This window comes from Vombatus ursinus, unplaced genomic scaffold (assembly GCF_900497805.2).
Source record: "Vombatus ursinus unplaced genomic scaffold, bare-nosed wombat genome assembly UNPS02014735.1, whole genome shotgun sequence".
Classification (NCBI taxonomy): Eukaryota; Metazoa; Chordata; class Mammalia; order Diprotodontia; family Vombatidae; genus Vombatus; species Vombatus ursinus.
This window is the reverse complement of record NW_020954513.1, coordinates 3,457,297-3,483,928: the sequence shown is the minus strand read 5'-3', so window position 1 is coordinate 3,483,928 and position 26,632 is coordinate 3,457,297. Positions and strand designations below refer to the sequence as shown.

The 26,632-nt window shown below is 41.1% G+C and overlaps 2 protein-coding genes across 2 annotated transcripts; one reads left to right on the top strand and one right to left on the bottom strand.

The window, feature by feature from the left end:
• The first annotated feature begins 220 nt into the window (after nt 1–220).
• C1GALT1C1 (C1GALT1 specific chaperone 1) lies at nt 221–7,337 on the top strand. Its single transcript, XM_027861423.1, has 2 exons — nt 221–321; nt 3,878–7,337. The coding sequence occupies exon 2, from the start codon at nt 3,883–3,885 to the stop codon at nt 4,834–4,836; it is 954 nt and encodes a 317-aa protein (XP_027717224.1). The 5' UTR covers nt 221–321; nt 3,878–3,882; the 3' UTR covers nt 4,837–7,337.
• A 7,463-nt stretch (nt 7,338–14,800) lies between these two features.
• On the bottom strand, nt 14,801–24,565 carry MCTS1 (MCTS1 re-initiation and release factor). The gene is made up of 6 exons (XM_027861403.1): nt 24,434–24,565; nt 22,744–22,896; nt 20,612–20,709; nt 19,099–19,232; nt 15,715–15,782; nt 14,801–14,980 (listed from the first exon to the last, which is right to left on the bottom strand). Exons 1-6 carry the CDS (start codon nt 24,442–24,444, stop codon nt 14,899–14,901), a joined length of 546 nt encoding a protein of 181 aa, XP_027717204.1. The 5' UTR covers nt 24,445–24,565; the 3' UTR covers nt 14,801–14,898.
• Nucleotides 24,566–26,632: the final 2,067 nt, after the last annotated feature.

Sequence of the window (26,632 nt, the reverse complement as noted above, 5' to 3'; positions counted from 1 at the left end):
CGCTGGGAGACGCCGCGCCGCCAGGCCGGCAGCCGCGCGCTCACTGGCCCCGGCCCCGCCCCCTCCGCCCCCTCCCGCCCCCCGCCGCGCGCAGCTTCCTCCTCCTCCTCCTTTTCCCTCTCCTAACCCCGCCCTGCCCTGCCCTCCCCTCTCCTGGCCCCGCCTCCGAGGAGCCGGCCCCACCTGGGAGCGCAGCCGGGGGTGGGGGGTGCGGGGCCTGACGGACTGACAGCCTGCCCCAGCCTGACCAGAGGAGCTGCGGTGGGACTCCCGCGAGCACCCTGCTTCCCTCCCGCCCACCGGCCGCCAGCTTCCTCGCCGGTGAGTGCCGGGGCCCTGCCCCTGCCCTGTGGGGGGCGCTGTTTGCGAAGGGGTGGGAGTGCTGGAGGGAAGCGTCGCCCCCCCTCTTTTTTGAGCTTCTCCCCTCCCCCCTCTTATCTTTTTCGTGCTTCTCCCCTCCCTTCCTGCACCTCCTGGAGAGACACATGCACACATATACTACACACAGCGCGCGTGCGCGCGCCTTTCTCCCTCCCACCCTCCCCCTCCTCCCGTACCTTACCCTCTCCTCACAATCCCGCTGTCAGTTCTGCTGAGGGTTTCTGTTCCCCTCCCTCCTGTCCCACCGAATTGATTCCTGGACCCAGGACTCAACCCCTCTGCTCTTGCCTTCCTGGGAAAAAGCTTCATCGTTTAGGAAAGTTTGGAGAAATTAAGTGTTTTTCCTTTTTATTCCGAAGAACACATTGCCTGTAATGCAGTGGTCCTCTCCCCCCCCTTCCCCCAGCACCATCACCATCATCGCACCATTCCCCCTATAAACGACCTTGGTGTTTGAGGCAAAATTCTGATACCTGTGTCGGCCACTGACAAGCCAGATGTCCGCTTGGAATAGTCGTATATATGGACCAGAAATCAGAATTATAAAAATGTTTGTAGCAGCCGGTCCCTCATGCACACTGGGTTGTTGTGCCACCTGGTAATTCCTATGAACTGCCAGCTCTCCTTTTTCTTATACATAACTATGTTCATGCAGCAAGTGTCACTGTGAGACTGCCCAACCCGGAACTCCTTCCTGCCCCATCCCATCCTCCCTGCCAAGCTTCTCCACTCCCTTTGCAAGTCCTCAGGTGATTGAGGGAAATTCCATTTTTTTTTTTAAGGCAACGTAGGGAAGGGGGAAATGATTGCTGGGTTTGTTTTAGGTAATAAAGTATGGGTTGGTGGTGAGATAGAGGGTCATTTAGGGAAAACAAATCCTTTTCATCTAAAGGAGAAAAGGACAGATCTTAAATGACTCATTTGTGAAATTTGTAGTAGAAGGAAGTGTTGTAAAGGCTGCCATACCATGCTAGTAAGGAAACTGACCTTGAGTATCAAGGAGCCTGCCCAACCACTAAATCGTTGTGACCTCCAACCAGTCACTTACTTTCCTTCTCTCTAAAGTGGGAAATTTGGGCCAGCTATATCTGTAAAGAATCCATCTCTCTCTGACATCTAAGGATTCCAATAGGTAAACAAAGAGAAAACTCTAAGAGAATAAATAGAATATTAGAACTGAGCTTTAATTTTGGTAGAGTCATGGTTGAGGAAACACTCACTTTTTTGTAGCATAAATGTTATTACAAATTGTTCTTCTGTAAATGTATTTGACAGAACCTCGATTTTATTTCTCATCAAAATGTTGATGTAGTCTTTTCTGTAGTATTGCAGCACCATGGAGTAGTGGATAGAAAGCCTCGAAGGGAAGAAGACCTGGGTTTAAGCACACACACACACACACACACACACACACACATACACACTGTGTGACACAGTGACCCTGGTCAAGTCACTTAAAGGGTTGCCCTAGGCAACCCTCTAAGATTATGTAAATTGTATTGGTAGAGTTTCCTCATCCGGGATTTCCCTAAACCAATAAAGTTATTGGTCCAGTCCCTATCTATAAGATTATAGATTTAGTGCTTGAAGGGACTTTAGACACCATCTAGTCCACTTCCCTCATTTTCCAGAGAAGAAATTGAGACCCAGAGAAATGAAGAAGCTTCATCCATAGGATTCTAGGTCTAGGAAGAAAAAGCTCTTAGTGTCTGTCTAAACCAACCCCTTTCTTTCAGATGAAGAACTGAGATCCAAGGACATTAAAATTACTTGACCAAAGCTACATAGATAGTGTCAGAGCTGAAATTTGAGCAGTCCTGACTCCAAATCTGGTATGCTTTCAATGGCATCACCCTGCTCCCTTGAAACTCTCCCAAACCTGCCATCCCATTGAAGTAGCTTCTTGGGATTATTTTTCTGAAAGCATTTCTGAAAACCTTTTATCTTAAATGGAAGGAAGAAAATGGTCCTTTGAAGATCCTGCCTCTTTCTCTTAAAACCAGTGTGACTTTAGGCAAATCATTTCTCCTCCTTGGGCCTCAGTTTCCTCCTCTGTAAAATGAGAGGATTGCTGGAATCACTTCCAGCTCATGATCTAGGATCCTGTGTGTGACCTTGGGCAAGTCACTTCCCCTCCCTGGGCCTCAGTTTCCTCCTCTGTAAAACAAGAGTTGGATTAGATGACCTGTAAGGTTCCTTCCAGCCCTAGAGCTCAAATCTTATGTATAAATGGCCACCATCAAGGTCAGCTAATTAGTAGGTTATGCCTTGTGTTGATACTTCCTCCTTCTGAGAAAGAGCAAAAAGGTGGATAATAGTCAAATACTTAGCCTTAGGAACAAAAATATCAATGTAAACACAGCATGGGCTGTCTGGCTCAACAAACATGACATAGAAAGAAAATGGAAGTGTCAATACAGGTGCTACCTATCAACTTGCTGATTCATAATGAATTTACCTCTTCTTGTCTTTCATTGTTTAGGAGAAAAGACAGCGCCCTACATTTCGATAAAATTCGACATAATAAGAATTCACTTTAAGGTTGGCAAAGCACTTTACATATCAATCAATCAACAGGTATTTATTATGTATTCACAATGTGCCACACACTACTGGGCACTAGGAATAAAAAAATGAAATAGTCCCTTTTGTCAAAATGCTTACATGCTATCTATTAGATAACCTTTTTTTATTTTTTCAATTAACAAGTATTTATTTTCCTTTCCTTCCTACCTGTCCCTTCCCCCTACTGAAAAAAGGTAAAACAAACCTCATGTAAGAAATATACATAGTCAAGTAAAACATATTCCCACATTGGACGTGACCAAAATATTACCTCATTTGAGCCTCACAAGAACCCTATGTGGTAGATGCTGTTATTATCCCCATTTTACAGGTAAAGAAATTAAAGCTCAGAAATGTTAAGTGACTTGCCCAGAATCACACAGATGACAAGCATCTGGAACCAGGATTTGAACCCAGGTCTCCCTGTCTCTATCTACCATTCCACACTACCTTTCTTCAAAGCTACCCTATAATAAAGTCAAGGAACTAAATTCCCTTAGATGGATGCCAAGAATCAATCAGTTAGCGTGCACTTAATAAGCACTTACTATGTGCCTGGCATTTCCATTCCAATTCTACCCCTTAGAGAAGTGATGCATAAAAGCTCTGGCTTTACCCAGTAATTTTGTACTGTTGCAAGATAGACTGTTATAACCACCTGTGCAGTGGCCGTGTTTTCCAAAGCAGAAATCCAGATACATAGTCAGACAAAAGATACTTTTTCTTTCAAGGCCTTGTTAAAAGTATGTTTTCTTTCCTTGAAATCTAGGAGACATGTTGCCACTGTATGTATATGTTCTATAAAAAGAACCTGGTAACTGTAATTTTAGGCCTTATAAAGACAAAAGTCATTATATGAGCAAATGGAAAATGAAATGACTAGACTGTGCCTTTCCATAAGGTATCTGAAGGGTCTTTTTCTTCTTTATAGGAAAAATGCTTTTTGAAAGCAGTTCATTTTTGAAGGGTATGATGCTTGGAAGCATTTTCTGTGCTTTGGTTACTATGCTAGGACACATTAGGATTGGTCATGAAAATGTAACTCATCATGAGCACCATCACCTTCAAGCACTTAGCAAAGAAGACTTTTTGAAAATTTCCGAAGCTGAGCGCATGGAACTTGTTAAGAGTATTCGTGTATACTGTATGATACTTGTCAAACCCAAAGATGTTGGGCGTTGGGCGGCCGTGAAAGACACTTGGACCAAACACTGTGACAAAGTAGAGTTCTTCTGTACCGAAAGTATTAAGGTGTTTGAGTCAATTAATCTTGAAACAAATGACATGTGGACAATGATGAGAAAAGCATATAAATATGCCTATGATAAGTATAAAGACGAATACAACTGGTTCTTCCTTACCCGACCTACTACATTTGCTGTAATTGAAAATTTGAAGTTTTTCTTGTTGAATAGAGATGCAACACAACCATTTTATATAGGCCATACTATAAAATCTGGAGAGCTTGAGTATGTGGATGTTGAAGGAGGAATTGTCTTAAGTATAGAATCAGTAAAAAGACTGAACAGCCTTCTCAGTGACCCTGAAAAGTGTCCTGAACAAGGAGGTATGATTTGGAAGATATCTGAAGATAAGCAGCTAGCAGTCTGCTTGAAATATTCTGGAGTGTTTGCAGAAAATGCCGAAGATTCCGAAGGAAAAGATGTATTTAACACCAAATCAGTTGGGTTTCTTATTAAAGAGGCAATGTCTAATAACCCCCAGCAAGTAGTAGAAGGATGCTGTTCAGACATGGCTGTCACTTTTAATGACCTGACTCCGAACCAGATGCATGTGATGATGTATGGCGTATACCGGCTTAGGGCATATGGACACACTTTTAATGACGCATTAGTTTTCTTACCTCCAAATGGGTCAGACAATGACTGAGCTCTAGAAGAAGTCAGCGTGTAGATGGTATAGAACATGCAATGATTTGCCATTGCATATGGTAACTTAACTGCACGTCCTCATAGCGGATTGTTTGGGGGTTTGTTTTTTGTTGGTTTTTTTTTTATTTGTGGGAATTGGTGTTTTTTGGCACATAATAAGGTTTTACAAATGGGTATTTTTTTTCTAAACTTTTTTATAAAAGTTTCTGGCTTTCAACTATGTTGGAAAGAAAAATCTCTTAAGAGTAAGGCTTATGTGAGTAAATGATCAGATTTGTAAGGGGTATTTGCAAATATTTATATGACACTTCCAAACTATCAATATTTGGAAAATCCAGTGTGAAATATATTTTTGCTAAATTTTTTTTATTGTAGAAAGGTTTCTTTACAACATTTCTTGCTAATATCTTTCTATCTTTCTAAGATATGCAAATCAAACATAAATTAAATCACTGGACATAAATTTGCTATTCAAGTAGGCCTTTCAGCTGGATATTTATTTTCTTGATGGCACACATACTGAGCTTTGACAAGTGCCAGTGGATTTGCCTTCTCAAATTGAGCAGCCAAGCAACTGAGGCAATGTACCTAAGCAAACTTAATAGATGGATGAAATTTTTGTATCAGAACAAGTGGCTGCAAGAATTATTTAACCCTCATGGTTCTAATCTGGTGACATCTGTGGGTGCTGAAGCTAGACTCCTAGAAATTACAGTGTGGTCGTCACACTCCTCCATGTAGGTACTGAAACTGAGCAGTGCATACACCCACATCCTGCTCCTCTTTCTACTTAATGTGGTATGATTGTGAGTGGTGTCCCTGCTAATCAAGCATGCAACTTGACTGAAAATCCATCAGTTGAGATTCATGCCTGCCGAGCCAGAGATCATGTTGGTGACTGCAGAATAGGTCTCAAGCCATCTCACTTCACTCAGTTGCTCATAATCTGTCTCATTCAGTGACTGTGACTGAGTGTCTCATTCCATATTTGGTTAGCCTGGAGGCTTTGCCCTCTTTCACATGTGGACATCATCATTCTTCATTGAATCAGTGCAACAGGGCCTTATGACTGTAAAGCTTCACCTAGTGCAGAATATAGCACTGAAGCATGCCACATCTGGGGTTGGCTTCCCCTATAAGCTGGCCTGTGCACCTGGTTCTTTTATGATGTAATCCTGAATGACGTATTGCATCAGGTCAATAAAGCCCTGTATGGTTTAAGACCAGGACATCTTAGAGCTGAACATTTGCCTTAATCATCCTTAGAGTTTTAATGGTCGTCAACTTTAGCCAATCAGAGGCAGAGCTGTTTTCCAAAGAGGGCCCCAGGCTCCTGCATTTCCTTCTTCCATTATATATTGCAATAAAATTAAAATGAAACCTTCCAAGAATTGTGGGAAGCCCTGGGTTTTAATCTAGCATCCTCCAGCAGCCAGGTTCTCCAGGTTGGGGGCTTTACGATGCTGATTTTTTTTTTAAATGATAATTGAAATAGTCTTAAAACAAGACTCTTCCAGTACCTACCAGCTTTGATTTTACCATGGGTCAGCGTGTGTTCCCCGTGTACCTAGTGATGTCTAGTATCCCTCACAATAACCAATAGCTCATGATGTGCAGGTGTTAATCTTGTCCAACAACACCAGCAGTTTGAGGAATTTCTACTGTATTTGTAATCAAGTATGCTAGTGGACTATTAGGTCTGGTGACGCACAAGAGTCAAATCTTAATAAGTATTTCGGAGACTGTAATCCATTGTCGAATTTACTGACAGCCTTGCACTGTCGGCATTGTATTTGAGCCAATTAGTCCTCAGAATATTGAATGACCCTTCCTGCCACATAAGTATAACTTCCAGTTTGCCTTAAAGATTTATGTGTCTCTTTGTATCCACTGTAGTTTTGTAGATAAAAGCCTGGACCAATAACTCAAAAAATAAAGCTGTCAAGGCCAAGGTCACTGATTTTTCTCTCCATACAGAAAAGTGCTCTGGTCCATAGCCACAAACTGCTGCTCGGACCCTAGCCAGCTAATTCATTTTGTGTTATTGGTCACTGAGGGTCTCGGTGAGTGTATGGATGGCCCAGTGCAAACCTAGCCTCACTTTATGTGGTAGATGTGCTCCTAAAGGATTGCATGTAAATCAACTAACTTGTACTGTATCAGAAACCCCCATTTTTAAAAGTCCTTTCTGCAGAATCCTTTGTAAAAGAAAAACATCCTTTGGCCGTGTGACTTAATCAGTCACTCCCCAATCCATTTGTAAAGTCAGATTTTTATCGAAGCCACTGAAAAGGACATATCTTACTGATGGTGACCCAGTAACGTCATCATCATGTGTTGACTCATTTTTTATTGTACGGGTTGTATGTATTAGCTGTATGCTTGAAGAAGTCTTGTTGAGCATGTTTCTATATTGAATCACCTCTTTCCATTGACTTCATTATAATTTCAGAGATGTGCCCTGGCAAAGCTTGAGTAAAATAAAAATTTCAACTAAGAACCCTAATAACTGTTTCTATGACCTTCTTTTTGTCTCTCTGTATTTCGGTTCCATTCAACAAGTATTTCTTGAGTGACTATGAGCTCAGAGCTATGCTAGGTTCTCGAGAAACAAAAGGAATATTTCCATACCAGCAAGGAGTCCAGCAAATGGATAGTCAAGCCACACGATTTTTGTACACTTATAAGTATACCCCACAATTGCCATCCATCATTCTTACTTGCTCTGGGGGACGTGTGTGTACACACACACACACACACACACACACACACACACATACCATATTGCCATATTGGCTATATCATTACTCTGGCATTTTAGCAAATGCCCTAGCAGGAAAAGGCCACAAGAACTTATTTTGTCCAGCACTCAAAGCAATCCCCAGACTGCTACTAGTCCTAGCCCAGGGCTCTGTTCTGGGAATGGAGAAGTTCTGACCCTCTCAGTTGCTCCTGGCTCTGTGCTTGAGGGAATAGCTGGTCCAGGGTTGATGGGGACCTCCTTTACTTCTGCTCCCTCTTTTTCCTCCAGAAGTGGGACAGAGAAACCCAAGTGGGTGAGAGGAAAAGAGACTTGGATTTCCCCAACTGGCCTCATGGGAGCTTTCTTGCTTTCAGCATTTGGCAATCTGAAGCATTTCACCTCTACTGGGGAATTGGGGGTTGGGGGGGAGGTGTTACTCCCTGTCTAAGTTTCTAAGTAGTTCCAGATGTGGGATGTTTGAATTACCTTCAAAAAGTCGTATCTAAATTCCTCAGCTCTGGACTTCTCTTCTCTTCCCCCCCCTGCCATGTCAATGGTCAATGTCATTATTTCCCAGCCTCTTTTCTCCATTCACCTTGTGTGAGTATTGGCGACCTCAGAGTACCTGACAGCTCTGCCATTGTGCTGGGACTTAGAAAACTTTGCAAAAGCTCATCTTTCTGCCATCTTCGTACCAATGGCATTTTCCCCCTTACCAAGCAGCTACCACCCACCCTAAACACCACCCCCTTCTCTCCCTTATAATCCCTCCATCCCAAAGGTAATTTTTATTGCCACAAATCACAGTTTCAAGGTTGATGGCCCTCAGGAAAGGTTGGACCTCAACAACCTCTCTAACAAGTGATATTATAAGATTTCCAAAGATCCTGCTGATACCACCTGACTATCTGGCCAAAAAAAGGAGAAAAGTCCTGTGTCCCTTTAGAACAAGTAAAGTACGATCCAAACAATACCTCTCACCTGGACTGTTGAAATAACCCACATGGTCTCCCTACCTTCAGTATCTCCCCTCTTTGATTTCTTTTGCACCCACAGCTGTCAGATGGATCTTTTTGAAGCACAGCTGTGATCATACTACTTTTCTGCTGAAGAAGTTGCAATGGCTACCCTAATGCCTTACAAAACAAACCAACATGTTTGGCATTTAAAATACTTCATAACATACCAGTAACCTATCTTTATGTACATTTCACATTTCTCTCCCTCAGACACTCTATTCCCTTCTCAGTTCTCTAGTTATCTATTGCCCCTTCCTGATAATCACAATTGTTAGTAATGTACCCCTCAATAACATTTTGGGTTTACTTAGTATTATCTGGATAAATCTTGTTTCTTCTAATCCCCCTTGCCTCAGATTCCCCCTTGGGATCAGAGGCTCACCCAGACTTCCAGATGATCTTCCCCAGGTCAAAACCTGAAACAGCATAAGCAAAGGGTTAACATTTAATGAATTATTAAAAAAGAAAATTTGCTGCAGTTATAGAAACCTTGCTACCTACAATAAATCCAAGGTACAAACACCTTTTTGAAAAGCACCTTCTGCCAAACACCTACAAATCCTGTGGTATCAAATTTCTCCATGATGAAATGTCAAATAAGAATATTGATAGGACAACAAGTTCCAAATGAATATTTGACAAACAAAAGGTCACTTAAAAATATACTGGAGGAAATAGATGGAGTTATCTTTCATAACCATGGTAAAGGGTCTTCTCAACCAAACAAGAGATAGAGATAACAAAAGATCAAATAAATAATTTTGAGCACATAAAATTGAAAAGCTTTTGCAGCTAGGATAATAACAGAAAAAACTCAATTGAGGAAAAAAATCTCCCCATCAAATAGCTCTGATAAGAGTCTGATATCCAAGATTCATAGGAAATGAACACAAATATATGACCCAGAGCCATTCTCCAGCTGACAAACAATCAAAGAATGTGAATGAATGGTTCTCAAAAGAATTGCAAACTACAACCCTATGAAAGAATGCTCCAAATCACTAGTAAGAGAAATGCAAATGAAAACAACTCTGATTCTTGATCTCACCCAGCAAATTGGCAAAGATAATAAAAGGTGGAAATAGTCAATATGGGAGGGGCTACAGGAAGATAGGAACACTGATACCAACTATTCTGGAAGCTGGAAATTATACCAAGTAACTAAAATGTCCACACCCTTTGACCCCCGAGATCCCAAGTACCAAAGTATTCTTTTTTTTTTTTAAATGGCAGGAAGGAAGTGGAAATAGAGTAAGTGCTCACTGGGGAATGGCTAAACAAACTATTTATACCACACTATAGAAAGTGATGTTGATGAAGAGAAGTATGGGAAGAATATGGACTGATACAAAATGAAATAAAAACCATGAAAACAATGTATACGATGACAACAATGGAAATGGAAAGGACAATAAAACAAAAATGAACACTGTAATTATAATAAACTAGTTGGTCCTGGAAAATAGTTGAGAAAATTTACTTCTGGTTCAGAATTAGATATACATTAAAACATATATTTTAAGACATGGCCCATGTATAGATGTATTGATTTGGTTTTTTTTTAAACTGTACTTCTGTATTAAAAGAGAGGGCTTTCATGGGGGTCATTTATAGAGATAAAGATGAAAGAAAAAGGGACAGCTAGGTGGCATAGTGGATAGAGCACTGGCCCTAAAGTCAGGAGGATCTGAGTTCAAATCCGGCCTCAGAGACATGATACTCACCTAGCTGTGTGACCCTGGGCAAGTCACTTAACCCCAATTGCCTTGCCAAAAAAAAAAAGAAAAAGATGAAAGAAAAAGAAAAAAATATAACATTAAAATACAAATAAGGAAACAGAAAAGTTCTGAAAGGGCTGTATTGTTACTATCATGCTACCTTTAATATGCACTTTTTAAAAAAACCTGTTTTTAAGTTTGCAGTTTTATATACAGTTCTCTTTTTAGTTCCTTGCATGTGCTTAGGCTTGTTACGTTCACAATAAAAAAAAAATTGGGGGTTTTTTGGTTTTTTTTTTAAAGTAAACCTTCTAGAGCAGGGACTCAACCTTTTTTTTGTCATGGACCCCTCTGGCAGTTTGGGGAATCTCAGGGAAGAATCCCTTCTCAGATTAATATTTTTTAAATGAATAAAATATATAATATATAGGAGGGATTTCCTTTGCAAAGGAAATCAATTATGTTGAAAGTTATGCAAATATATATTTTTAAAAGCTCTTGGACCCCAGGTTAAGAACCTGTTGTAGGGGTAATTCCTCCCTCAAAAAAAAAGACAGAAAATGCCATTCTCCGTTTTCTTGGCAAAAGCTTGGAGACTCTTGCTGTGGGACTTTGCATATACATCAAGCATGGTCGATGTGTTGGTTGGTCTTACTGATCTTGTTTTTATCTTTTTTAATCTTTGTTACAAGGGAAGTCTCCCTAGTCAGGAGAGGGAGGGGGGATACATTCAGAAATGAAGGGCATGTGAAAAGAAGCCATCAATAAAAGGAACAAAAAGCAATATTGATGGGAATAGCAGTTGAAGCTAAATGTTTGAACTCCCAGGTGAGCCCTTTCATGCTTCATAGTTTTAAAGCTGAAGAAGTCTTTGCTGTGCAATGATTTGGTAAAGATAAAATGTCCCCAGTTAATCTAGGCAAGAACAGAAGGGCTTATTTTTCAAACATTGAATTTCATTTAATAAAATGAATATAGATTGATTGTTAAACCCCGAGCTTAGAGAGAACACATTCCTCTTTTCACAGCAAACCAGATGTCGCCAGTGAGGCTTAAATGGCTCAAGTTGATGTGGTTTACATCAGGCCAGACTTGAGTCAAGATGTGTCTCAGGTAATCATATTACCCTTTGCATTACTGGGAGAAACTGCTGTTGAATTGGGACACCTGCAGACTCAAATGTGTTACTGACCAGCATCTGGTTTTTGGTTACTTCAGAGACATTTGGGTTTCAGTGTTCAACAGCTAATGAGATGGCGAGAGAAGCAGAATTGCTTTAACAGCTCTTTCAGACCTTTCACGGACACTTACGTTTTGAATTTAACCCAAATCTTAGGACCAACAGCTTTCAAATTTTGAATCTCTCTCTTCTCATTTCCTTAATAAAGACAGGTTTGAAATAAAGCAGTCTAAATACAAAACAATCCCTGCTCATGGGCTTTGGAAAGCTATTTGGGCAAAAGATAGAGGATGGACCGGTGATTTCATTGGTATAGGGAACTCACAGGTGAGCAGACTCCCTCTACCAATGTAATTTATAATCTTGAGTTGCCTGAGGGGTCAAGTGATTTGCCCAGGGCCACACAGCCAGTATATGTCAGAGGCATTACTTCATTCCATGTCTTCGTGGTCAACACTCTGTCCACTTTGCCACACTGCCTACACAAGACAAATCAAAAAGAAAACCTCCCAGACATCTCTAGCATTATCAGTGAAAACTTCACATCCGGGCTTGATTGCTGCAACAGTGTCTACAAAACCTTTCAGGACAATGAGCCCACATAATCCATAGAACCAGTCAAGTTGTTAAAATAGCAGTACTGTATGTAGAAAGTGCGTGTGTTTCAGGCAGAAGTGATAGGGAAGCAACATTCAATAAAATCCAACAAGCATTTCTTAAAACATATTATGTGCCAGACACTGTATTTGGTGCTAGGGAGACAAAGGCTAAAGTGGTCCCTGCCCTCAAGTTCCTGACATCCTACATGGGTGCCTGAGGGGAGGCCAGCAAGGGGGTCTCTGCTTCCTACAGGCAGGAAGGACTCACAAGTTTCTAAAGCAGCCCAAGCCCTCCCTCACTTCAATCCAGTTCACTCATATGTCATGGCATCACCTCTCAGATGTCATGGTTCTCTTCGAGATCAAAGGACAAATACCAACAATCTGATAGGAAAGCAAAACCTTTAAAAAAAAGGTGGGGGGGATCTAAACAAATTTTAGAAGTAGGACATGTTTGGAATCACAGAATTGGTATCCTATAAATTTATCAGGGTACCCTAACCAGGGACATTTCTGTGTCTGTCTCAAAAAGGATGACTGTATGTGGCATGCTCTAACGAACACCCTGATTCTCTTAGGAAGAATAAAACAGTACGCTGTGGTTTGCAAAGTATTTGACATCTCATTTGACTGGCACATGTGAGGTAAGTGCTACTACAATTCAGTCTCATCTTACAGACAGGAAACAAGCAGAAAGAAGTCGCCACTTACTTGCCCATGGTCACACAGTTAGGATTGGATTTGGGAACTGGCCTTCTTGCCTAGGGGTCTTTGTACTACCTCTCCCTCCCGGGGCAAGAACACATAAGGCCTTTCCTGGCAAGGTTACTTACTTATTATGTACTGGTCTCTTCTGATAGAATGGAAACTCCTTTAGAGTAGAGACTAATTCATTTTTTTTTCTGTCTCTCCAGTGCCTGGCACACAGTCGACACTTAATGTTTGTTGTACCTACCTCCTAACAGATGACAGTGCAGAGTAAGACATTTTCAGACATGGACAATATGACAAATTGTTTTGTTTGATTATACATATTTGTTACAAGGTTTTGAAGAGAAATAGTGATAGTGTTAACACAGTTAAAAAAAGCCATTGGAGCATTTTTTTTTAATTCATAGAAGGCAAGGCAGAAGGAATCACAGATAAGCGGGACAGCTTTGAAAGTTACACAAATCTGGATTTTATTATATACTTAAAAGGAAAAGCAAGCTATACATAAGAGATTTGCAGGTTCACATGCAATCTTTTTTACTGCCTTTTATTTGGTGTTTGTTAAATTCGGAAGTTTTTAAAGCCCCAAATAAAACAAATGTGTTTGATTGAGATTCAAACCCAAGTCTCTCCTAATTCCAAGCCCAGTACTCTTTCTACCAACATCAAATGCCAGGCAGACAAATCAAAGGGAGGAAAAGTCATTCATTCTGGAATTGCCCTTTTTACTCCCTAATATACAAGTGAACATTAACTCCCAAACTCTGCTGAGGTGGGGAGAAAATTCAATTCAATTCATGTTGTATCTGTCAGACACTGGGGGTACAAAGATAAAAATGAAACCATTCCTCCCTCAAGGAGCATGGGGAGAGGAGGGGAGAAGAGGGGGGAAGGGGAGTATAGGCGAGTCCACATGTAATGCAAAGCAGTACCAAGTAATTCCAAGAGATAGAAAGCACTAACAATTTGGAGGGGAAGGGAATCAGAAAAGGTCTCCTGTCTAAGGTGGTTACTGAATCCTGCTTTGAAAGAAGCTAAAAGGCAAGGGCAAGGAGGGTACGTTTCCAGACATGAGGGACAGCCTATGCAAAAGCATGAAAATGGGAGACGAAACAAGGTTCAGGAATCAGCTAGTAGGCCAGTTTTCCTGAAAGGGATGGCACATGAAGACAAATAACACCAAGTAAGACTGAAAAGGCAAGTGTGAGTCAGACTGTGAAGAGCTTTAAATGCCAGACTGATGATTTTATATTTTCTCCTAAGGACAAAAGTGAGCCACTGAAAATTTTTGAGTAAGGAATTAACATGGTAAGACCTGTTTTAGCAATGTCAATTGGAGGCTGTTTGGAGGAAGGATTAAGGAGGGGAGAGAATGGAAGGAAGATCAAATAGGACTCTAGTTGATATAGCTATATTGTAGATATAGATATATGTTGATTGATATAGATATATTATAGATATTATATAGTATTATAGATATAGCTATTATATATGAGTATAGCTCTATTAGATATAGGCAAGCTGATGAGGGCCTGAACTAGGATGGTGCTGTTTGAATAGAGAGGAGAGGTGTGGAAGCAGCTGGTGGTTGGGCAGAGGGTATAAAGGAGAGGAATGAGTCGTGGAAGGTTGTGAATATAAGTGACTGGAAGGATGGAAGTGCCCTCAACACTTTGGGAAAGTGTCAGAAAATTAGGAATTTTGGAAATGGACAAGTTAGGAGGAGGATGGGTTTGGGAGGACATAGAATTGAGTTTCATGGTGAGTTTGAGATACTTAGCAGACCTCAGGCAAGGATGCCTGGCAGGCAGCTAGCTAGCTGGCAATGCAGAACTAAGGTCTGAGAAAGAAATGAGGGCTAGATGTATAGATACTGTTTGATGTAGAAGTTTGATGGCAAAAATTAAACACCTAACCAGTAATAACTTGAGTTGAGATGAAAAGAACACATGAAAAATGAAGAATGCTCACAGGATTTGAGCATCTGTCTAATTTGTTAAACACATAACAAAAGATTTTTAATTCATTAACAGGTAAAAACAGAATGACAAAACAGTTGAAGTTGAGGTGAGGTGCTTTTCTTTGGAAGCTCACATATAAGACTTCATGTGCCAAAGGCCGTCATTTAAATAATGGATATTTTCAATACCAGTTCCTTTGTTGACTCTCACGCTGTGGAAGGACAAAAGCAAGTGAGCACGAATGTATATTTATGCTGCTTTATATACTTACCAGTGATCATTGTAAAGCTTAAGGATCAGGAGCATACCTACTGGGCAATTATAGAGTGCTGTGTAAGGCATTTACATTGTACTTATGTTATTAGCTATATTAAACTCTCTGTTTACAGCCCTCTGCAGTTCATGTGGCAAAGTGAAAAAGCATAAAGAATCAAGAGCTGGTGGCTTCGGAGAAGCTGGATCATGGCAGCCTCCACACTAGGAGAATATAAAAAACAGCTACATTAAGCTTACAAAAAACTAATAAGAATAATTCATCATCAAATGGGTGACAAAGTTGGGAAAAAGAGTGATTATACTTACAGGATATTGCTCATTCTCTACCTTCCCTTTACTCCCCAATTCAGAAAGTAAAAAAGATACTATTGCCCACCTAGAATAAATACTGTGAAGTCAGGAATAAGGCCACTATCCAAAATTAGCAGGAAAATCTGACTTTTTCCCAGTTTAAATCTTATTAACTATTCCAATTTGGGAAACATGGCTATTTTTAAGCCTACCAGAAAATCAATGACACATTGGTAAGTGTCAACAGCTTTCAATGAGCTAACACCATTCAGAAATAAGGAGTCTGTGCTTATCTATGGGGCACAAATCCATACAAGCTAATGAGCTTCCTGTATCATTGAGAGGCTTTTGGATCTGTGGTGTTTGAGGGAGACTTACATATCTTCGGCAGACATCTTCATGACCCCAACAGAAAGTGCATGCTGTTTTCCCTCTGCCATTACTGCCTGAAAATATGGTTAAGAGAAATCCAGTTCTGGGGTGAGAACACAGCAAAAGATCCATAGAAAAACAAGTCCTTAAATTGAGGCCATCGGATGTTCATATTACTAGTTAAGTCACCTTCAAAACATTCTCTCCACTCTCCAATCAATTGTTAGCAGAAATAATATTCACTACCCACTACAGGCACCACATTCAGAAAGCAGTGAGCCGAGGAATTTCTTGCGCAAAAAAATAAAAACCGCAATACTGAAAGGGTAAATGTTCAAGTACTACAATCACTAAAAAATGGGTGAGTTTTACATTTCAATATCCTCACAATAGTATCTTCTCCTCCTTCCTTTAAGAGGCTAGTGCATACAAGTGTTGTAGACTGCACATATTTTCAGACTTTTTCCATATACTGATCAACTATTATGCTGATTCTTTTTGTCTTTAAAAAAGATACTATTTGTTATATGGAATGGCTCTCTGGGACTGGGAGGAGATAACTGGGAAAACTATGGTGATGTAAAAAAACAAAAGACATCAATAAAAACTTGGTTTAAAAAAAAAAAAGTTTAGCGTATCTGTCCCAGCCTTTGTAGAATTCCCAGAATGCTCTAAGAATCACAAGAGACAAGCTCAGGAAGGGACCTTGGAGAACATCTAGTCTGACACCCTCATTTTAAAGACAGGGAAACTGAGACTCAACCCAAGGTCACACTACTAGTAAGCTGAAGTCTCAAAAACCTGATCTTACAAGTCAAATCCAATGTTCTTCCCATTTTACCTTTCTTCCTCCAGTACCATTTGAAGGTAAAAGTTGGCAAAATGCTAAATACTATGAAGTTCTGAAATTTTTAAAAATAAGACCATAAAATATTATGAAATTTAAAGGATTTAGCTAATTATGTAAACCTGCCAACACATACTGAAAAGAAATGACAAACCATGGGCATAACCAAGGTAATAAGGAATTATTATGTCTGTTCTCAGAATGTTTTTCAGCAGACCTTAATATGGTCAGTTTCAGAACAAAAATCACTCAATTTACAATTTATAGACAAATAGTAACCATGACTGAGGATCCCCTCAACTTCCCCTAGTATAGAAATTCCCTTCTTCCCAGGCAGTCAAAAGTGTTTTAAGGGGATGGGGGAGAATTTCCTTCCTAACCTGCAATCAAGGGCTTACATGAAGTGTATTAGCTAGAACTATGAATTCTTTTTTCTCATAGAAATGTTATAAACAGTGACCAGGTTCCCAGCAAAGTACACCAAAGCCTTTAATTTAGCTTAAATAGTGCTACGGTATCATATCTCAGCCACTTCAAAACTGCAAGGATGTGTGATTTTCTTGATGTAGGTACCAACCCCTCCAGGCAGATCAAACCCCTCAAACCTTCATAGATAGTTTAATGAGATGTGATCAAGCAGGCAGACAATAAGGGCTAGAGAAGAATGCCCGAGAAACAGCCACTTCAGAGCATGATACAGAATCAGAGTGGAATAAAAAGATGCCAATGCCATAATAAAGGCCCAGTTGAGATAAGATAACAAATGGATAGTGAACAGGTCAGCATGTCTGTGTGACTTTTTGCAGCAGCCTGGGAACAGGAACTGAAAGAGCAGATGGTGGGGTAAACCAGGCAGGGGTCTGGAAAGGAGCAAGCAGGAAGAGGATAAAAGGGCAAAGGAGCCATGGATGGTCATGATCATGGATGAAGTGGCTGATAATGGGGGTCAAGACTGAAGGGAGAAGAGTGGGGCCACCAGACCCAGATTCAAAGCTTTTCAAGGATGGTGAAAGCCCGGAGAGAGCTTATGCACCACTGCCCTAGCCCAAGTCACCTGCACACCATGACAAGGCATCAGAAAAGGCCTTTAGTGAAGGATTTAAGCTATATTCTTGGTTCAGTTGACCCTTGTGCATTAGTCTGGGAAGCCAATTACCATTTATAACAGTTTCTAGGGAAGAAAATATCCTAAGTTCCAAACAGCCAACTAAACAGTGAACTTTTGAAATACATAAATTCATAAGTTGAACAATGTAGTTAAGTCTCACTTCATCTAACTCAAGATTATTGCTTTAGTGAAAGAAACACTATACTTTGTTTCATAATTTCATTTTCACAAACTTTTTTTCAGATGTGCCTACTATGTGCAGAGCACTGTGCTGGCAGTAAGAAGAAGGTTAGTTAATTCCAGTGCAACCAGGTAATACACTCATAGAAATCAGCCTACTATCCCCAAAGGTGTGGGCAGCCAGGTGGCGTTGCAGTGGATAAAGTACCAGGCCTGGAGTCAGGAAGATTCATCTCCATGAGTTCAAATCTGGCCTCAGACAATCACTAGCTGTGTGACCCTGGGCAAGTCACTTCACCCTGTTTGCCTCAGTTTCCTCATCTGTAAAATGAGCTGGAGAAGGAAATGGCAAACCTCATCTGTAAAATGAGCTGGAGAAGGAAATGGCCAACCACTCCAGTATCTTTCCCAAGAAAACCCCAAATAAAGGGTCATAAAGAGTCAGACACGACTGAAACTGATCCCCAAAAGTATAGTGGACACCTGGGCTTAGAGTCAGGACGCCCTGGGTTCAAGTCCCAACTCTGACACTTGCTAGCTGTGACTCTGGAAAATCATTTGGAGCTCTGTGTAGTTTGGAGGAGTTGCTGAGGAAATGACCCAATCACTTACCCAAAGTAGTAACTTAACAAAATAAGTATAATGCAAGAGAAGTCTAAACAATCCCTCCACATCCCAGGCAATCTGATAAGAACTAGATTGAGCTAGATTTTGAGAAGCTCCATAAACCTCGAGGTACAGAGCAGTGACTGGTGATCTCCGTTGGGAGAGGGTGTTTCTTTTTTTTTCTTCTCTTTCTTTCTTTTTTTTTTTTTAAAGGCAATTGGGGTTAAGTGACTTGTCCAGGATCACACAGCTGGTAAGTGCCAAGTGTTTGGTCTGAGGCTGAATTTGAACTCAGGTCCTCCTGATGTCAGGGCTGATGCTCTATCCACTGCGCCACCTAGCTGCCCCTTGGATAGGGTGTTTCTTCACCTGGAGTTCCTTATACTAGTGAAATTACAGGCCTCGCTCTCCTGCTGCATCCCTCCCCCACTAAAAAGAAGAAAAGAAATGGGGTGTCACTCAAACAAGTTAGTCCTAAGAAATCAAACATAGCCCCCACTTCTTCAGTGTGTGGGAGATCACCATGGAGTCATACTGCTGCTACTCTGATGGACAATGGTTCTGAACAGAACTCAAAGAACAGAAATCTGAACAAGACACGAAGGGACACTGACGACACTCTGGGGCCATCACTCCCCAAGAAGGATACAACAATAGTGTCAGATGCAGCAGGGCAAAGCTTGGCTCCCAGAGAGGTCAAGCCTGGGCACATAATGTTTGCTCCACTGAGTACATATCTTATGGCTCCTTTATCAACTTGCTGGTGTGGAAGAATAAAAGGATCTGGAAGAAAAGAAATCATTCAATTAATAAGTTAAAAGACCCTGAGAGATAGCATCCACCACTGGGGACCAGGTCAAGCTCTCAAGCATTTGTAGACATTCTAGAAGGTTTCTCCGAGCTCCACCCACCCCAGTCCTTCCCAGTAGGATGCTGAATGGTACCAAGAAATGGTCACGGGACAACATTCAGCTAAATGTTTATGAAGTGCCTATTGTGTTCAAGTACTGGAGGTAATGAAAAGTATCCCAGATAAGACCCAACCTGTGCCCCCTGGGAGCTCACAGGTCTCACTGGCAGCAACTAATAATTAGAAGGAATATAAATCAATGAACTCGAATCATTAGCCCTGGCTTTAGTCTCAGCTCATAACCCAACACCTGCTTTTCAGCCTCTTGCACCTGGCTTGTGCATTAGCCAGTGAGTAAGTAGATTATTCTTTCATTAGGCATCAAGCTTTTTCAACATTTTAAATATGAGCATCTTTAGAGCTGCAAAATGGTTTACTTTAAAAACTTACTAGCCTCTTTCATTTCTCCCTATCCTCATTTAATTAAAAAAAAAAACCTTGCTATCACTCTTACCTAGCCAAATGCCAATGATCTGCTTGCCTCCCCTCCTCTTAAAGTCTTGTACCGAAATAGCCCTCCTGCCCCTGCCCTCAGCATCACCACATAAATGAAGGACTAACCCTCAAAAATACCAACTCATTAGTCAGGCCGAGCTAACACACATCCTTCTTTTTGCTCTGTGGAAGCTTATTTAAAATGAATTCTTGCCCAGTCAATCTAAGCCAGTGTCTGTCTTCAAAACTGAATGCTCCTTATAGGGTGGGCCTATTATCTTCTCTGAGATAAACTGTATGTGAACACCACCCAGCCAAGCAGTATGCAAATAGGGCTTAGGATCATAGGATCCCAGATCTAGAGGTGGAAAGGGGCCATCTACTCCAATCCCCTCAATTTATAGGATGAAACTGAGGACCACGGAAGGTAAGCAACTTCCCAAGGTCCCACAGGTAGTAAGCATTTAGCGGCAGGATTAGAACCCAAGTCCTGTGACTCCAAAACTAGTGCACTTTCCACAATACCTGGCCTGTAGCATTCTGGTAGTTAATGGGCCACTCCACTGGAGTCAATTCAGATCTATGAGTAGCAATTGCTATCGGGCAACATAAATGTCTTCTTCCTGGGCTCTACATTTGCTAACATACACCACGGAGAAGAACTGCTTATCAAGGGGACACTTTTCAGGTTTCTAAAGGGTGGGCTGATTTTAGCTTAACTTTCCATAGTAGCTTACACTAGTAAATAATAGCTTTATTATGAGAAAATATTTTTAAATTCTCTTATCATCTATAACTTGTTTTTCATAAAACTTACATTTATGAAGTAATCTGAGTGTTGGATAAAAATTTCCTTCTCTTTGCCTGAAAAACAGTAATTCTCCATTTACAGTGAGAATGTCAATATGTTCATGGCTGCAGGATAAATGGCAAAGTGTCAAATTAGATATTGTTTTTTTACAAATAAATTTAAAATATAAATAAATTCAATAAATAATAAATATAGGTCAAACCACCCTCCACATAGCTTATAAGGCCAAAAAAACATGGGTATCTCTGAGTAATTAAAAATTGAGGGATGGTCCCAGAGAGCAGATAATTAAATATCCCTCCCTCCTCAAGGCAGGGGCAAGGGATTCCTAGGGCAGAATGTCAGTGTCACTGGCAGATGAGGTCAATGCCCTGGGTGGTTTTGCTTAATTGCTTTTCTTTGTGACAAGAGAGTTCAAGTCATTCCCTAATTGATAAATGGTCAGAGGATATGAACAGGCAGTTTTTAGAAGAAATCAAAGCTGTCAATAGTCATATGAAAAAATACTCTGAATCACTAACAATTAGAGAAATGCAAATTAAAGAACACTTCACACCTATCAGATTGGCTAATATGACAGAAAAGGAAAATGACAAATGTTGGGGGGGACATGGAAAAATAGGAACACTACTGCACTGCTGGTTGAGCTGTGAACTAGCCCAACCATTCTGGACAGCAATTTGGAGCTATACCCAAAGGGCTATAAAACCATGCATATCCTTGGACCCAGCAATATTGCTACTAGGTCTGTATCCCAAAGAGATCAAAGAAAAGGGAAAAGGATGGATTATGTATAAAAATATTTACAGCAGCTCTTTCTGTGGTGACAAAGAATTGGAAATGGAGGGGATGCGCCCATCAACTGAGGAATGACTGAATAAGTTGTGGCAGATGATTGTGATGGAATACTACTGTGCTATAAGAAATGACCAGGGGATGGTTTCAGAAAAACCTGGGAAGACCTATATGAATTGATGGAGAGTGAAGTGACCAGAACCAGATCATTGTACACACAAACAACAATAGTGTAACAATGATCAACTGTGAAAGACTTGGCTACTCTGAGCAATACAATGATTCAAGGCAATTTCAAAGGACTCATGATGAAAAAATATCCCTCTCCAGAGAAACAACTGATGAACTCTGAGTACAAATTGAAGTATAATTTTCATTTTCTTTTATTTTCTTGATTTGTTTTGCAACAAGGCTAACATGGAAATATGTTTTGCATGATTTCATATGTGTAATTGATATCATATTGCTTTCTGTCTCAATGGGTGGGGGAGGGACTGGAGGGAGGGAGAAAATTGGGAACTCTAAATTTAAAAAAAAAGAATGCTAAAAATTATGAATTTGATTTTTAAAAATACAAGTGAGTTCAATGTGTTATCTAAAGACAAAGAGGTATCTAGAAAATGAGCTGCATTTTATGACATGGTTAAAAAAAGTTTAACATTCAGACGGGAATCAAACTTTCCAAATATTTAAAATAAGAACACTTACATTTTTCCTACAGTATCCATCTTGGTGGAATGGGAAAGGAACTAGCTGCAACCAATTTTTGTCCCAAAGTTAATGATCATAGGATCATAGGTTCATGGGTCTAGGGCTGGCAGGGTCCTCAGAGGCCATTAAGTCCAATTTCCTCATTTTACAGAGGATGAGCTGAGGCCCAGGGAGGGGAAAGGAGTTACCCAGGGTCACATAGAGAATAAACAGAAGAGCTAGGATCTGAAGCCAAGTCTTCTGCCTCCAAATCCTACAATGTTTTCACTATACCATCCTTCTTCTAAATCATTTTTACTCTTTCTTATTAAGTAATCTCAAGTAGTCTAAAACTATATATAATTATCTCATTTTATATCCCCAGTGTTGTGTTAAATGCTCATTGATACTGAAGTAAATGAAAAGGCCAAAATAGAAATGCTGAACTCCTTAAACACACGTACAACCTGAAGGAGTTTTTCTATATATGTCCATCTTAATAATTTATCACAAACATTTCTAAAGTGATATGTGTTTTTTCACCACCCCCCAAAACCAATCTCTAATGGCCTACCATGAAATTACATCCACTGGATATAAGGATAATAATTACTGAGCCTCATTGAAATCCACATACTAAAGTAGTGACTTACCATCGGACAATTTTGACTGGGTCTTTCTTTGGCATAATTTGATTGAGCCATGGCTCAATCCCTGGAAAGTGATCTATCAGTTGGTTCTTAATGCCCTTAATAACTGAGGTTTTCAGCTGGATACAGTTGGATACGCTCTCCTTTTCATCAAATCTGCCAAGTGATTTTTGCAGAAAAAACATTTCAGCACCACAGTGTATTACTTGAAAAATGAGATCTTCTAGGCAAAAAGACATCATAGAACAGGTTAAAGGTATTATTTTAGTTATGGACTTTTTTTGACACATCTATTTGGACAGCTAAAACCAAATTTCCTTTTTTCTCTTTTAAAGATGCTACCTCATTTTAGTTTCTGGTACATACAAACCCAGTTCAATTGTCATATCTACAGCAGTCTGCTGTGCAGCAGGGTAAGGGATAGAGACAGAAGAGGAAGAAGCGCTTTTAGGGTTAAAAATATAAATGACAAGAGTGACTTGAAGGCAGAAAGAAAACCTTCTAGGCAGTTACTATTTACTGACTGTGTGTGACCTGGGGCAAGTCAATTAACTTCAGGGAACCTTATTTTCATCATTCTATGTCAAATAGAGCTAATATTGGTACATCTTACCTCCCTGGGCTGCTGGGAGGATCAAATGAGTTGTCTTTAAGGCAGTTAGAAAACAATATACTATGAGAACTGGTACACAAACTTTTTAAGTCCTTTGACAGGGAATGTCTCATTTGTTTTTGCATCCCCAGCAACTAGCATACAGTAGGTGCTTAATAAATGCTTCCTGGTTTGAAGAGGGGGACCTTTTTCTCTCTAGGAGTAACTGATTCCCACTCTCCTCTCCCTAATATGGTTTCAAATCCCAATTTTCCATAAGCTATATGCTGTTCATGACAATGACCTATCAAGGTTACTCAAAAGAACCATTCTCACTAGGACCAGGAAGAGCCCATTCTCACTATCTTTCTTACACAGAACAAACCATTTTTAAAATGTGAGTTTTTGAAGGTGCTATATGCACCTGAGTCTTGGCTCCATGACTAGATTGTAAAAATTGGTTTCTGCCACAAACTGCTAAGCACAGTACTAGACAAAAAGTATTTGTTCTGGAAAGAATATGAATATAGGAATCATATATTTTATAATGAGAAAGGGTACTGCATAGTAACATTTCTGAATCAACAATTCTTCAATTTCTCACTACGTCTCTCCCTGCCTCTTTTCCCCATCAATAAAATGAGAGCTTTGGGTTAGATTACAAGGTCTCTTCCAGCTCCAGATCAAAAATCCTCTAGATGAACTTGGATACGTCACTTCCTCCCTCCCTGGGGCCTCAGTTTCCTCCTCTGGAAAATAAGAGGGTTGGACTCGATGACCTCAAAGATCTCTTGCAGCTGTGGGGCTCAGATCCTAGCCGGAGAAATTAATTCAGCAGCAGCCTGAGAGGAGTCTCAAATTAATTACAACACAAGATCTGGATGACTAATGGGTCTAGGGAAAAGCCTGCCCACGCCCTGGAGCAGGGAAGTCGGAAAAGGACTCGGAAGAGAGACTAGGGAAGAGAGGAGAGAGGGGATGACCGGTGGGGTGGCCGGGAGGGCTGGGCGGGGCGAAGGGGCGGAGACCCGGGCAGGGGGAGGCGCCGGGCTCCAGGGCCTCCCGCCTCCCACCTCCCATCTCCCCGGAGCCCAGACTTACTTTCTGAACATGGTCCCCGCTATGAAGAGAGCCGCCGGGAGCAGCCGGCCGCACCACGCTCCTTGAGAAGGCTGCCACAGGGACAGTACGTGACCTTCCCGCTCGGGAGGGAGGTGCCAATGCGCCCTTCTCTGGGGCTGGCAGGAGCCCTTTACGGCTCTGTCGCGCCAAACACGTGGGCTGCCCCGCCCTGCGCATCACTTCAAGCCTTCGGCCTATAGCCCCCCCCTCCCTGCGTGCCCGGTGCCCCTCGAGCCAGGGAGGGATCGGTCACCAAGGACGCTGGAGACCCCGAATCCCTAGGAATAGAGTTGGGAGCTCCTCTAGTCCAGGCCTCCGATAGTACAGAAGAGCAAAAGAGACCCATTGAAGGCAACTGATTTGCCCAAGATCCCAAGTAAGATCTGAGCTCTAGAGTTGGAAGGGACCTCAGAGGCCATCTAGTCCAACCCTCTCATGTTCCAGTTGAAGAAACCTAGGCCTGAGCAGGAGAAGAGATTTTCACAAGGTCATACAGGTGGAAAGTGTCACAGGCTGAATTTGAACGCAGGTCCTTTGATCCCAAAGCCATCTTTTTTTTTTAATTTTTTTTATTTAAAAAATTTTTTTTTTTCCTTTTGGTGAGGCAGTGGGGTTAAGTGACTTGCCCAGGGTCACACAGCTAGTAAGTGTTAAATGTCTGAGGCTGTCAAAGCCATCTTATTCCTATAAATTGGCACCAAAACGAGGGTACAGGTCATGGGAGTAGAAGGAAGGAAACTATTGTGAACTCAGCTTATCCAAAATAGGATCATTATATTTTCCCCAAAATCCACCCCTCTTCCAAACTTCCCTATTTGTACTAAAGCACCAGTCTGACCATGTCAGTCCCTCCTCAATAAACTCCGGTGGCTCTCTATTGCCTACAGGACGCTCTGTTTGGCAAAGACCTTCATGACACAGCCCCCTCCTACATTTCCAGTTTTCTTACATCTTATTCCCTGCCACATACTCTTTGATCCAGTGACACTGGCTTCCTGGCTGTTCTCCATCTGTCAACTTCAGGCATTTTCTCTGGCTGTCCCCCATGCCTGGAACGCTCCCCTTCCTCATGTCTGCCTACTGACCTCTCTGGGCTTCAAGTCTCAACCAATAGACCATCTTCTCCAAGAAGCCTTTCCCAGCCCCTCTTCTAGTGCCTTCCCTCTCTTAATTGTTTCAAATTGATCTTGGAGAGAGCTTGTCTGGCCACACTTGGTTCCAATTTATCCTGTCTATATCCTGTCTAAATCCAGTACACGCTGGTTTGCTTTTTGTCCCCCACAGTAGACTGTGAGTTCCTTGAGAGCAATGCCAGCCCTCTGCATCTTTTTGTCTCCCTAGCCCGTAGACAGGGCCTGACACATACTAGGCTCTTAATAAATGCTTATTGACTGATGCACGGTTGACCACCTTGTCCAATTCTCTGTCATTGTACAAACATAAAAAATGGGTCCTGGTGTGGAGAAATGACTTATTCAAGGCCACAGTAGTAAGCATCTTTCTTAGATCAGATTTGAAGCTAAGTTCTCTGCCTCTATAGTCAGTGACGCTTACCCCCCCCACTCCATTGTCTCTCTTCTCATCTAGTTCAATAAAAAGCCAGCCATTAAATCATTAGGTGAACAACTAAGTCTAATTTTATTTCTACTTTTTCATATTTTTCATAGAATTAAATTCAGAAATCAGAAAAAAAATTCCTTTTTAGACTATCCTCCTGATTTCAGATTCGGACATTATAATCATGATGATATAGTGGAAACCCATTGTTGAGTAGGTAGAATTATTTAGGACAGGTTAGGATGGTGGCCAGCTGTGGGCTGACAATTTGGATCCAACTCAGCAGCTCCCAGGACATGAAGGGAAACTGTATTGGTGAGGAGACAATTCCCCTACCAGGCTAAAGTTAATAGGTAGGGAACTATGAAGAATCAAAAATACCAATTCACATTACATAATAACATTCATTTCATTGACGTGGCTTGGGCAGCTATGTGGCAACGTAGTGGATAAAGCACTGGGCTTGGAGTCAGAAAGACTCATCTTCCTGATTTCAAATCTGCCCTCAGACACTTACTAGCTGTGTGACCCTGGGCAAGTTACTTCAGCCTGTTTGCCTCAGTTTTCTCATCTGGAAAATGAGCTGGAGAAGGAAATGGCAAACCACTTCAGTATCTTTGC

Bases quoted from the DNA above. Each gene is read 5' to 3' on its own strand.
- C1GALT1C1 (XM_027861423.1), top strand. From the start codon at position 3,883: ATGCTTTTTGAAAGCAGTTCATTTTTGAAGGGTATGATGCTTGGAAGC.
- MCTS1 (XM_027861403.1), bottom strand. The intron at 20,710-22,743 runs GTAAGTCACTAC...TTTATCCTGCAG, and splicing joins CCAGTCAAAATTGTCCGATG to CCATGAACATATTGACATTC. The intron at 14,981-15,714 runs GTAAGTCTCCCT...GTCCTTCCACAG, and splicing joins AAGATGTCTGCCGAAGATAT to CGTGAGAGTCAACAAAGGAA.